This window comes from Numenius arquata, chromosome 25 (assembly GCF_964106895.1).
Source record: "Numenius arquata chromosome 25, bNumArq3.hap1.1, whole genome shotgun sequence".
NCBI classification, from domain to species: domain Eukaryota; kingdom Metazoa; phylum Chordata; class Aves; order Charadriiformes; family Scolopacidae; genus Numenius; species Numenius arquata.
This window is the reverse complement of record NC_133600.1, coordinates 6,344,745-6,357,681: the sequence shown is the minus strand read 5'-3', so window position 1 is coordinate 6,357,681 and position 12,937 is coordinate 6,344,745. Positions and strand designations below refer to the sequence as shown.

Sequence of the window (12,937 nt, the reverse complement as noted above, 5' to 3'; positions counted from 1 at the left end):
CAGTTTACTATCTCACACTCCAGAATTTCTCCATTTTCCCTACCATGGGCGCTGCTAGGAAATCCACCCAGGAGATCATAGACGACACTCACAGAAGAACCGCCTTCTGCCGAACCCTGGAACACAAGGCCAAAAATTTCCAATTGATTCTCCCTGCTCCGTCTCCTCTGACCCACTCCAAAAGCTTGTTCAAATGCTTCCCTGCTCTCCCCATGAAAACATTAGCTTTAAGACAAATGCTGCTATTAACATGCAAATGTATCTGTGATTAACATAAATAGAAAAACAGCCTCATGAATAATATTAGGAGGCTGGAACAGTATCAACTACCAGCAGTCAGGCTACTGAGACACAAATAGTCAGGCACTAACAAACCATTTCAAAACGGTGCTCGTGTTTCTAGTAGGTCTGTAAGATCCTCCTCTGCCTCCAGTGAATCCATCAGTTCTCAGCACCTGTACGGACAGTCCCGGCCAGCTCTTGGGCTCCTGGACTCTGCAGCCCAATTCACACCATCCCGCCCCGGTAGGCCTTTTTCACCCCTCCTTCCTCCCTGGGGGCAGAGGTGGCTGCTCAGCGCCCTGCCGAGATGCAAAGGATTGCCAGAGGAGCCACTGGGCTCTACCAGCAGTGCTGGCTCCTCACACAACTGCTTCTCCCCATTTGGGGACAGAAAGGGAAAAAGCAGATGGAAGCCGCATGCGAGCTGTCAACTGGATCTTGCTGCAGGTCTGGGAACATGGGGATGGAAACCCAAATCCGCTGTTACAACTGCCCCAGAGAGATTATGGTGCAGGATTGAGTGCAGAGTTATCCACATTTGCCAGAGCCTTCCCCTGACCAAGGACTGTGAAGTCCTGGCCCGCTCCTGGGCCAGGTCTGGCACCCTCTGGCCCTGCTGAGGCTAATGGCCGCAGCGGCTCCTCGCCATGCTGGCTTTCCTGCACAGAGCCCAAGCCAATGCCGCCAGACCTGGCAAGAAGGGAAGGGAAGGCTGGGGTCAGGGCCGGCTGGATTGTGAGTCTAACTTCTTCACTGCATGCTAACCCCCCCCATCCTTGTGGAGGAACGACTTCTTTGGAGAGGCGTATTGTCTATTCCCAAACCCATGCCACCAGGAAAGGAATTCCAGCGTTTCACTGTGCAAAAAAGGGCAGGGGGAGAGGGGGCAGAGGAAACTGAGGTTGTGTGGAAATGACTGTACAACAGCCACCAGAAGAACCTACACATCTCAACACCCAGAACAGAGCACCAACAACCCCTGACCAACACCAGCACCCACTCAGAAATGTCAAAACCAAAGGGATATATTTATTTTGCTTCAGGAATCCTGCATTTAGCAGCAAGTTAATGTCATACAGATCTGGCTAATACCAGTGCTGCCCCCTCTAATTTCCATATCTAAGTGGCAGATCCCTAGAATCTGTCTCCTGCCTGGAACCTGACCTCAGACCACACAGCCTATATTTAATATGTCAACTAAAATGAAATGTGCAATTGCCTCTTGCCTCAGGCCCATTCTCCTCTTCACTGGCTTTGAAACCTGGCAACTCACTGTCAGATAGCAGCAGGTTTGGACTCCATACCTTGCACACGGACACACAAGCACATGGCGTTTTCGTTCTGAAGTCCCAACCAGACATACTTCTTCAGCTAAATTCAAGCCAGCCCAGCTCCCACAGGCTTCAATGAAGAAGTATTATCCTTTTGTGTTGGGGTTAGATTTGGCCTTTTGTTTGAAAACAAACTTATGTTGTCCCCTTCCCTCTCTGTTCAGTCTAGAACAGTTCAAGTCACCACAGCACTCAGTTTTTCTAACCTTTCCTCCTAAATCTGAAACCAGAGTCATCAGGACCAAATGCAACTCACACGTGCCAACACACGACCCCATCACAGATCGTTTTAGGTCACAGAGGCCCAAGCTGAGCACTGACAGCTTTCACGGCACTCACTGTAGGTTCCCTGCAGGGAGGGGTGCTTGGGTCGCCCTCGGATCTCACAGCAAATGGGCTCCCTGAATTCCCATCTATGGCTGGGGCTGTGCTGATCACAAGATCCCAAACACCTGCTGGGGGTGGGCTAGAACCGGGCCACAGAAGGGAGCTGACATCCTGAATGCCACAGCTTTTCAAAATACAACTTTCAAATACAACAATAAGTGCAGCTAAACAACCCTCCTCAAACTTTTTAGCATCCACTAAAGGTCTTTCAGCAGAGAAAGACCCCCTCGTCTCTCCCAGTCTATCATCAGGAAGGCCCCCCACCTCTCCCAAACGCCACTGGCAACAGCAGATTTGTAGCCCATATTCTTTGTTACGCGGATTTTCAAACCGCAGCGCTGCGCTCCTGGCGGGGGGGTTCCGAGCCCTCGGGGCGGGGGGGGCGGCCGCCCGCCCCAGGCTCCCGCCTCAGCCCCTGCCCCGCGACCTGCAGCGGCCGCCGCCCGCCCCGCTCCACACATCGCCGCCTTTGTCACCGCACCGGCACCAGGCCCCGCGCTCCCAGCGGGGCAACGGGACTGGGGCAGGAGCGCTCCGCGGGGCTCCCGCCAAGCCTCACCGGGGCCGTGGTGCCGACCCCCGTCCGTGGCGCCGGGGATACAGACCGGATCCCGGGCAGCGGGGGGGGGGGGGGGCGCGATGCGGGGGGCAAAGGCAGCAGGTCGTGGTGGGTCGAGCGCGGACCGACCCGAGGGCAGGCGGGGGGCGGTGGGACTCGCCGCCCTTTGTGCGCGCCCCGGGGAGCGGGCCGGGCCGTGCGGCGCGGGGCCGGGCTCACCCTTGTGCATGCCGGTGTAGCGGTCCTTGAGCACGGTGAGCTCGTAGATCTTGCCGAACTGCTCGAAGAGCGGCTTGAGGTCCTTCTCCTCCAGGTTGCGCGGGATCTGCCCCACGAAGAGCTTGATGGCATCTAGGTCCTTCATGCTGTCGGGCTGCGCGGGGGGCTCCGCGCCGCCGCTGCTGCTCATGGGGGAGGCTCGGCGCGGCGGGCGCGGCGGCTGAGGCGGCGGGAGCGGCGGCGGCTGCGGGCTCGCCCGGCCGCGCGTGAGCCTGGCCATGCCCCGGCCCCGCGCGCTGCGGGCGGGGGGAGCGGCCCCGCCGCCACAAAGAGCCGCCACGCAGCGCCCCCTGCCGGTCCGCGGGGCGCAGGCGGGGCCCCGGGGAGAGGCGGAGGAGGGGACGGACGGATGGACGGGGACCCCCAGCGCGACCCGCGGCGAGGAGAGCCTCGAAAGCACCGGCAGCCACAGAGGAGCCGAGAGCTCCGACTGCACCCCGGGGCCAAGGCGGGGGGACGCAACGCCCGTCTCTCTCGGGCCTAAGAACCACCGCGGCCCTGGGAGTCAGGGCGAAGAGCTCTCCCGCAAACAGGCCCTGCGCGTTCAGCAGGGGTGGGAGGTACCGCTTGTAGGACCTGGTACTTATCTCAGAAGGACAAATTGTCATCAGCTGTCAGGAAATTAGGCATTAGAGCCTCTTCCAAAATAAGAGCTTGCTCTTGCACTGCTAACAAAAGACAAGGGAGAATGCCCTTCCACATTTATATCAGAATTCAGTCTTTGGCCCCTTTTTCTCAGTCTCTCAGCACCAGGGTGTGGAGGAAAACCAATTATTTAAAGCAGAAAATTTTCTAACTCAGCTGCCCCCCAGTGTGAAGGAACTGTGACAGGGTGGTGAGCACAGCACTGGGCACCAGGCCTGGATGAGGCTTAGCTGCCTGGGGAAGCGATAGTGGCCCCAGGTCGACGACCCTGGCCAGGTCTCTCAGCCCCAAGCCCTGGTGGGCAAAGCTCCCTTCCTTTTGAGAAGCTCAGCTCCCTCCTTGGCAGGGGCATTTCCAGCTCGGGCCCATTCAGCCCGTGCCAGATGTTCAGAATCTGGTCACACGTCCACGCTGAAGCAGTCACTATTGCTGCCAGGGTCAGATCTGGCTCCTCGTGCCAGGGTGTTGGTCACTCTCCCACCACTCTGCAGTCCCGGCAGAGGATGCGTGGCAGCAGGGGATGTCGGTGCTCAGAGCAGCACAGTCTGGGTGGCCCCAGCTGTCTCATCTCTGCTGGCTGGGGGATGCCGAGGCACAGCATGCCCAGAGCTCTGCTCCTCCAGCGGCGCAGCTGCGGGGACATGGCCCAGTCCTGCTCTGCCGCCCACGGCCACGCACCGCCCGCAGGTCCCACAGGGCATCTCCTCTGCAGCGCACACAGCTCGTCCTCACACCATACATCTCGGCCTGTCATCCTGCCCCAGGTCCCTGAGGATGAACGGACAGCTGTGCCTTGTGCTGGGAGGAGGGAGGGGGTGTGCTGGGCTGTTCAGAGCGCTGTGGCAGAGCCGGGGCTGAGTGTGCCAGGCCTGAGGCTTCACAAAGGGCTGTGGTGCAGGCACAACCCGGCCTGTTCCCCTTGCAAGGAGCCTTCTGCCATCTCTCCCTGCTCCCACACTGTATCCTGCAGACAGCAGCAGAGGGGACCCTGCCATCCAACACACCCAGTGCCACAGCAGCTCCGTGGTCCCACATGGGCTCTCCCCTGCTCCCCAGGTCCCATCCTCCCTCCTGCCTGCTCCCCAAGTGCCCCACACACAGCCTCACACCACTCCCCTCCCAGAGGAACCGCTCAAACTCTGCCTGGGTCTTGTTATGCTTGATTTTACCCAGAAAGGTAGAGGGCTGACTCCAGGCCTTCTCCACAGGAGAAACCTGCAGCAGGTTTCCATGCTGATATCTGTGCAGGAAAGGTTAGAAAAAAGGGAGTGAGTTATTAGGGGAAGAAGAGTCGTCCAAATCCCAGGGAGCAGAAGGAGGAACTCAGAGGACTGTGCGTGTACGAGCACCCTCTCGGCTCCCAGGCTAAAGGCACATCGAGAATGACAGATGCCCCTGCAGAACCGCACGCACAGGCTGGCCCTCAGTAGGAAACTGTGGATTCATTCCTCTCCTTTCTTGTGCTCGGCAGAGAATCTCAACCCTTCTCCAAGCTACAGTTCTGTACCCTTCTTTCTCCAGCCCTGGCTGTTGTCTCCCCCTGGTGCTCCAGAACACTAGTTCAGGGCCAGCAGGTGCAAGGGCCTGGAATTTGCATTCAGGCTTTTCACTGAAACAGACTCACAAAGGCCCTCAGCTTTTTGCAGCCTGGGCTGAACCCAGAGGCCATTGCAAGGTGTCTCAAGACTCTTGCTGTAGATCTGCCTTGTTTTTGAGGGTAGTACCACTCCTAAAATTCACCCTAAAAAAACCCCATAACTCCCCACACTAGTCAACTTTCTGTTTACATCTCTCACAGAGATTGCCAAGGTTCTGCTGTCTATTCAGTAGCCACAGATGCATCAGCTGGGAAGCCTATGACAAATCAAGCTGTTCTTATTTCTAACGGCTGCAAACAGATAAGGCAATCTTAAAAACAAGAGACCTTTATCACAGCAGCAGCAAACCTCACCTTGGATGAATCATGGCTAAGCAAGTACTGTTTTCAAGCACCTTTCCACACCTAGCCTGCTTTTTCGTGTCAGCTGCTGCAGCACAAACTGCTCTAGGCTTATGTTACAGCTCAAGGGACCCAGTGCCTCAGGTAGAAAATGTCTATTTAGAAGGAAAGTCATATCCAGTATCTTTTGGAGTCCATGAATGGACATATAATCACCTCAACTGCAGTAGGGAAAAACAGACATGAAAATACTGCTGGTAAATGGACAATAGAAGAGCTGTCAGTCTGCACCTGGAAAGAGTTTACAGAGCCACACAGAGAATTACATACCACAGTAACAAGATTAAGGAGTAGATAAAAGATAGTCATAGCACCAAGACAGAATGAAAAAGGGAAAGGACAGGTCACCTTTGCAGATGAAGAAGAAACATGTTGCATCTGTCACTGAGGAGGCTGCAAGGGAGAGCTAGAAGGGGCACCGCAGAGCTCCGATGCATGATGCCCAGGGGATGAAGGAACAGACTCTGCCCAAACCTGAGATGCTGCTTCAAAAAAGAACTGTTAAAAGAAAACCACATTGCATACCCAGGAAGTTTCTCTTCTGCAGAGAGGTGTTTGCTAGTCAAAAAAACTCAAAGTGTTTTCTTTAAACACATCTATACTTTCCTGCCTGCTTGGGGCATATAAGTGAGTGGATTCAGATGGGGGCAGCTTAAGATAAAAGGTGAAGAGGTCCAGTCCAGTGGCCCAAATTTGAGAATTGCTCAAACAAATGACACAGGAACAGCAAGAGACTCCTTGCATTAGGAGCTCCTGCCCTTCCAGCTCCTAAAGGCATCAAGGAATAGAGAAGATACAAGCTGGAGCTCTGAATTTCCACATCACCTAGGAGACCGTGCTTGAGACAGGAAATCCTCACAACAACCCAGAAAAAAGAGGGGGGGGGAGGGGGAGAAAGGAAAAAAAAAAAACCCAAAAAGGATCTTTCAAAACAATCTGTCTTCCCTTACCTATTTGCTCCCCAGGCAGAAGAGCCAAAGGACTAGTTAAGACAGTCCTGGCAGAAAATATGCAAGCAACAATATAGTATCAAGAAGTAAAAGTTCATTCCTGTAATGCATTTGTTTCTGGTTTGGAGCAAAAGGTTCTGCAGAGAAAACTGCTCCAAGACAGCACATTAACAGCTTAACAGAAAAACACCCTCTCTGTGTAAGAGCACAACTTGCTATAAGCTTTCATCCTCTCTTGTTTACCAAGACCTTGCTGTTTACCTTTCATTGGATATCTGTTATCCCAACCAATTTAAGATTAGGTTTTTTTTAATATTTTAACTTTGCAACAAATCAAAAATTAACTAAGTTTTAAGACATGGATTTCATAGAATCATAGAATGGTTAGAGTTGGAAGGGATCTTAAAGATCATCTAGTTCCAAACCCCCCTGCCATGGGCAGGGACACCTCCCACTAGAGCAGGTTGCTCAAAGCCCCATCCAGCCTGGCCTTAAACACTTCCAGGGATGGGGCATCCACAACTTCCCTGTGCAACCTGTTCCAGTGCTTCACCACCCTCACAGTAAAGAATTTATTCCTAATATCTAATCTAAATCTCCCCTCTTCCAATTTAAAACCATTACCCCTTGTCCTGTCACTACATTTCCTGACAAGAGTCCCTCTCCGGCTCTCCTGTAGGCTCCCTTCAGATATTGGAAGGCTGCTGTGAGGTCTCCCCGGAGCCTTCTCTTCTCCAGGCTGAAGAACCCCAGCTCTCTCAGTCTCTCTTCACAGGGGAGGTGCTCCGTCCCTCCGATCGTTTTCGTGGCCTTCCGCTGGACCCGTTCCAACAGGTCCGTGTCCTTCCTGTGTTGAGGACTCCGAAACTGGACGCCGTATTCCAGGTGGGGTCTCACGAGTGCAGAGTAGAGGGGTAGAATCACCTCCTGTGACCTGCTGGCCACACTTCTCTTGATGCGGCCCAGGATGCGGTTGGCTTTCTGGGTTGCCAGTGCGCACTGCCGGCTCATGTTGAGCTTCTCATCCACCAACACCCCCAAGTCCTTCTCCTCAGGGCTGCTCTCCAGCCATTCTCCGCCCAACCTGTATTTGTGCCTGGGGTTGCCACCTCCCAGGTGCAGGACCCTGTACTTGGCTTGGTTGAACTTCATGCGATTTGCACAAGCCCACCTCTCCAGCCTGTCCAGGTCCCTCTGGATGGCATCCCTTCCCTCCAGCATGTTGACTGCGCCACCGAGCTTGGTGTCATCGGCAAACTTGCTGAGGGTGCACTCTATCCCACTGTCCATGTCTCCATGCCTTTGGACTGAAAGTTGTCTATAACAGTGGTTAGATTGGAAATGAACATCAAAGATTCCAGATATCTTTCTGATCAAGAGCAGCTGTTGTTTAAGGATTAAAAAAAAATAATGAAAAAGCCTTGTTGCCTGTTACGTATATAGTTTGGGTTGTTTGCAAACTGTTTCTTCCAACACTCGGAAGAAAGGGAGTCAGAAGTCAATGGAACATGGCCCTCCTTTCCCAGTTAAGGGGAGGCCACTCATCAGCTGTGGAATCATGCAATATTCAATTGAGCTGATCAAGTTCAGTTTGGACCTGTTTTTAATCAGCAAAGACATTAAGCTATGCTGTTTTGATCTGGCTTCTCCCTCTGCCCCCCAAACATTCCTTAAGCAGGCATCACGCGCAGACATAGTTGTTTCTGTCACATGTTTTAGTCTGGGTATCGCAGGGCTGTGACAAAATAAAAGGACTGAGCATCCCTAGCATCTTGGGTTCATACCGACAGCATCTGCTTCTCTTGCATCTCTCCCTTTTTTGTAAGTTTTCTTCCCATTACCTTTAGCCTCTGAACACTGTATTAAGACATTATGTTATAAATATTCCACAGGAATAAGCTTACAGCATGGCTTCAGGACACAGTCTAGTATCCTCATGCTCTCTCTCACTTACTTGAGAGAAAGAATCGTGACACTTGAATAGAGCACAGTCAAACACCGGATTAGAGGAGAATGCCTCAGTCATCAAGTCTTTCCATCTCCACCCCCGCTCCAAGCAGCTACAGCACCAAGCCCTTCAAAATTTTTTTAAGAGACAGTTTTATGAAGAAATAATTTTTTTTTCTCCCGCTATCCCTGGTGAAAGGCTAATCCAGCAGTTACAAATTCAGCATTTAGGAAAGCCTAGTTTCAATTCACTGCTCCACCCCACATCTTCCACTCAGCCCTGAGCCCCAGCATCTCTACAGAGCAAGGGCCTGGGTACCTCCTACTTCACCAAGGTGTTGCAAGTGTGGATATATTTAAGAGCATGAAGCACTCAGATACTATGGAAACCAGGGCAAGAGAAAAACCAAAAATAGATGGAAAACGCAAGCTGTTGAAAAGTCTGGAAAAGTCTTGCTGAGGAAGGCTGTGCTCACTGTAGCTGGTCCCAGAGTGGGATCCATTTAGAGCTCAAGCATAAAATATCACTTTTCCACTCTTTCCATAGCTTGTTGTTTTTCTCTGCTGCAGGGAAAGGAATATTTCTTTCCTCCTTAGCCCTTTAATTTCTCCTCTATTTAATAGGCCTCCTAATTACCAGTTCCTTTGAATGATTCACATTCTAGCTTGCCCTTCCCATGACCTGAAGTAGACCGCTGTGTGACTCCTTCTGTACAGCAGGATTATTGGGCACATATCATGAGAGTAAACACTACAGAGCACTCTCCTTCTGAAAGGGAAATCCAACAGTAATCTACAAAGAAGGGTGCCTGAAACAGAGTTGAGATGCCAGCCTGTGAAACACTACGCCTCTCCTTTTTATAATGCAAACACATTTATTGTGCATATTCACCCTCTACAGACAAACCAGTTGCCAAAGTATAATAATCCCTTTCTTCACTCAAAAAAAAAAAAAAACCCACAACCAAAAAACCCCACAAAAACCACCAAACAACCCTCAACAACACAGAGTACTTCAAATCGCCAGAATAACATAAGGAGGAAACACAGATGCCTACATGAGGTGTACAAACCATCTTACTCAACAGTCAACCAAGTGGACAACCGTAGCAGATGTAGAGCAGTTAAACCGTTCCACCAGGCAGACTTGAAGCCACCCATCCCTGCAAAGCCAGATTGGGGTCATGTCCTTCACCAGCACATACTTCAAGTCTGCTTGAGACTAGAGGCGCTGAAGTCTCTCTTCACAGCACTGGCTGTAGTTCCAGGTGCTCATTACAAACTACTTCTTTAAAACAGGAGTCTCTGGTCTTTTCAGCATGACCACCACCTCAGCGAGGAAACCCCAACAAGGCGAGGGGAAGGCTCCAGATGAGAATCCTTGGCTTTATAGTTGTCAGTGCACTTAAGGGAAAGGAAACAGACTGAAGGTGTCCAATATTCTTAATCTTAAAATCTCTTGAGTGCAGCATCGATCTCAGGAATTATCTCCTTCAGCTGGTTCCACTGTTCTGCAGACAGGGCAATCCCTACAAACAGCAGAAGGGGAGGTTTCAGAGGAGGCAAGGGGTAAACATCAAGTAGCACAAGAGATTGGCTCCTTCAGACCAGCTACAGAAGGGAAAGTTGGGGTCTGAGGCAGAGGCGCAGACCTTCCTGCACTTCAGCATCCATATCAAGGAGTACCCAATGCTATCACAGAAGCATAGTATGAGAATATAAGAATATAATTGCCTTTCAAGGGTCCCAGACCTCCTTATAGGCTATTGCCTAGTACAAATTCCCACCCACATGAGGTGGGAAGAAATTCTAGGAGAACCTTACTCCATACAGCAATTAGGACACCATCCTTTCAATTGCCCAAAGGAAACAATGCCAACTCTAGCTCTATTTAAAAAAAAAAAAAAAAAAAAAAAAAAAGAAAAAAGAAAAAAGCTGCTAACAAGAAATCACTAGTGTGGCTTAAACACTAGAAAAGAACTGGCTTCTTTTTAGATCCAGCAGAGACAAGGTCTTGATGTCTTGTCCCTCTCCCTTACAAAACAAACATGGTAGTGGAACTGCTGTGTGGGTTCCAGCCAGATGTTGTCAAATTGTTCCTTTCGGCTTTGTTAAGAATCGCATTAAAGAACTGGGCCCAAACTTTATTAAATTCTCTAGATAAAGATCAGGGCCAAGAACTCTTGAGAAAAACAGCAGAGGCAGTATTTAAATGAAAACATATTTCTTCGTGATCTCTGTTTTAACTGACAGATCTTGTGTCTTATGTTGTGGGTGTGCTTTATCCAGCCTGGAAGGAATGCTAAACCCTCCCCTGTGGTTTGCCCAGCACCTGGGTCCCTCAGTGTGGCACACACAGGTCTCCCTTCTGCCGAGGGAGGCTAGCCAGGCCAGAGCTGGAGAGCCAGCGGCCGGAGCGGAGAGGCTGGCGTGGCCCCCGGCTGCCACCAGCGAACGTGGTTGTACCTTTCCTCCCCGGTTTCACGCTCCCCTCCTTGTCAGTGTAGAACTCCCTGATGTCCACGAGGACCTTCCCCTTGAAGCAGGACACTCTGATATAGCGCATCTTCCCAATCTGCGGTGACACAGAGCCCGCGTTACACCCAGCCCCGCAACAAGCTGCTCTTGTGCCTGTTGGGTCACCCCACGTGCCCGGGGACAGCGAAGGAACAGCAGGCACCAGGCTGTCAGCCACAGAGACGCTCTGCTGCAGGCGGAGGGGAGACCTGTACGGAAAGGAGGAGGACGGTGCGTTCCCGGAGCGGATCCCTGCCCTCCTCACCTGGAACATGCCCTCCTCCTCACTGCCTTGTCCTGGAGTTTTTTCTGTCACCTTTGAAGGTTTGGCCTCTGTTTTCAGCCTTTTCTCTGACTTAGAAGACATTTCTTTCTTTCTTTTCTAGAAAGAGAGATCGCCGGTTTGCAGAGCCCGCTCCGAGGAGCCGCAGCCCTTCTCCCGGGCCCTACCGGACCCTCCGCAGCAGGCGGGAGTCACGGCGCTCGGCCGAGGCCGCTGCCAGGTGCCCCTGCGGCTGGGGGGAAGCAGGGGCGCGGGCGGGACAGGCGTGTCACCTGCCCTCGGGACCGAGATCCGACCGGGTGGCTCCGCTGGCGGCTCCCCCTTCTCCCCGGGGCGGCGGTACCTTCCCCTCCTCCTCCGCGCCGCTCTCCGAGCTGCTCGTCCCCGCCAACTCCTTAGCCTTGAGCATCCTAGGGGAAGAGCTGGTCAGCCCGGAGCGGACGGGGAGCACCAGAGCCGCCGGCGCCTCGGGAGGAGACGCGCCGGGGCTCGTACCTGACCGCACCCGCCGCCCGCAGCGGCGCCGGCCCGCGGCGCCCTCGAAGGGCCGAGCCCCGCCCCCCGCCACGGCCGCCCAATCCCCGCGCTGCCCCCGGTGCCGGCCGGCCAATCGCTGCGGGGCTGCGCGCAGGCGCCGAGCCGGGCTGGGAGCCACGGCCCGGGGAGGGGGGGGCGCTCCGCCGCCGGCGGGCGCCAGGCCGTGCTTCAACCGCCTGGGAACCGGCCCGGCAGCGGGCTGGCCTCCCCCCCCGCGACCCAAACCTCCTGGCGACGCCGGGGACGCGGCCGGGAAAGTCGTTCCCGGGAGCTGGCAGATTCACCCGGTGGCTCCAGTGCCCCAGCAGCAGCCGCCCCGGGCTCCTGCAGGCACCTCCGGACCCGGCTCCCCGCGGCGCACGGGGGTCGGCGGGAGGCGCTGGAAAGCCAAGGAGAAGCCTCAGAACCCGTTGCGTTACGCGGGGCCTTTCCCTCCCTTTCCCGGGAGGTTCCTCAGACTCAACACACCTCCTGCATCGCTCATAACTTGAATAAAGAGTTTATAAGTGTTCAGAAGTCATTTGGCAATGACAATCTACCACTGGCATGCTCAGCGCTGGCCTCTTGGGCTGCTGCTTCCTCACAGCACTGAAGCTTCTCAAATAGAAACTTTAATTGCTGCAAAGGGGCATGAACCCTTTAAATAAACGGGAATTTGAGCACCTCAAGGTGCTGTAATCTTGCTCAGGATCTGTAAATGTTTTCTGTCATACCATTTTACTTTTGACTACATAGCAGAGATTATAGAAGCTCTTCAACACCTGCTTTTTCTCCCTTTTTTCAGGGGGTCTATTCCTTCAAATAATGCAAGGAGATTCCAGTTTTTTGAGCTTCCAGCAGCAAACAGTTCTCCAACAAATCTGTTCATCTACTCACTCGGTTTATTTTTCCAAGAGAAAAGGGACAAACAAATAAGGAAATGAAAAATGTTAAAATACTTAAATATTATTACATTTGTAGTCAGAATAATTATGTAAATCAACTGCCTTGAATTGTCTATTAGCTTTTAAATATTCACCTCAACATACATTTGTTCTTTAGGACACACAAGAGATAAATAATTGAGTTAACATTGCTAGATAAATCAACTCTTTTTCCTGAGCTGCAAATATTCCAGATTATACCTTGAAGTTGCTATCCAATAACTACAAATGGGAAGTAAACAGATCAAAGTGAGCGAGCAGGAGCCCACACGTGGGTACCCGGAGGCCCAATTTACTG

At 52.7% G+C, this 12,937-nt stretch overlaps 2 protein-coding genes across 18 annotated transcripts in view; both read right to left on the bottom strand.

The window, feature by feature from the left end:
- CELF5 (CUGBP Elav-like family member 5) overlaps positions 1 to 3,058 on the bottom strand; it is a 37,942-nt gene extending 34,884 nt beyond the window's left edge. For 15 of the 17 annotated variants that reach the window (XM_074163607.1, XM_074163614.1, XM_074163606.1 and 12 more), the window contains exon 1: positions 2,779 to 2,923. In XM_074163607.1, the coding sequence (XP_074019708.1) occupies positions 2,779 to 2,923 (145 nt within the window). Of the gene's footprint in view, positions 1 to 2,778 lie in introns of all 17 variants that reach the window. The other 2 variants (XM_074163603.1, XM_074163621.1) reach the window with 2 other exon arrangements.
- Positions 3,059 to 9,828: 6,770 nt separating this feature from the next.
- LOC141475603 (activated RNA polymerase II transcriptional coactivator p15-like) lies at positions 9,829 to 11,588 on the bottom strand. The gene is made up of 4 exons (XM_074164044.1): positions 11,523 to 11,588; positions 11,162 to 11,278; positions 10,846 to 10,954; positions 9,829 to 9,908 (listed from the first exon to the last, which is right to left on the bottom strand). Exons 1-4 carry the CDS (start codon positions 11,586 to 11,588, stop codon positions 9,829 to 9,831), a joined length of 372 nt encoding a protein of 123 aa, XP_074020145.1.
- Positions 11,589 to 12,937: the final 1,349 nt, after the last annotated feature.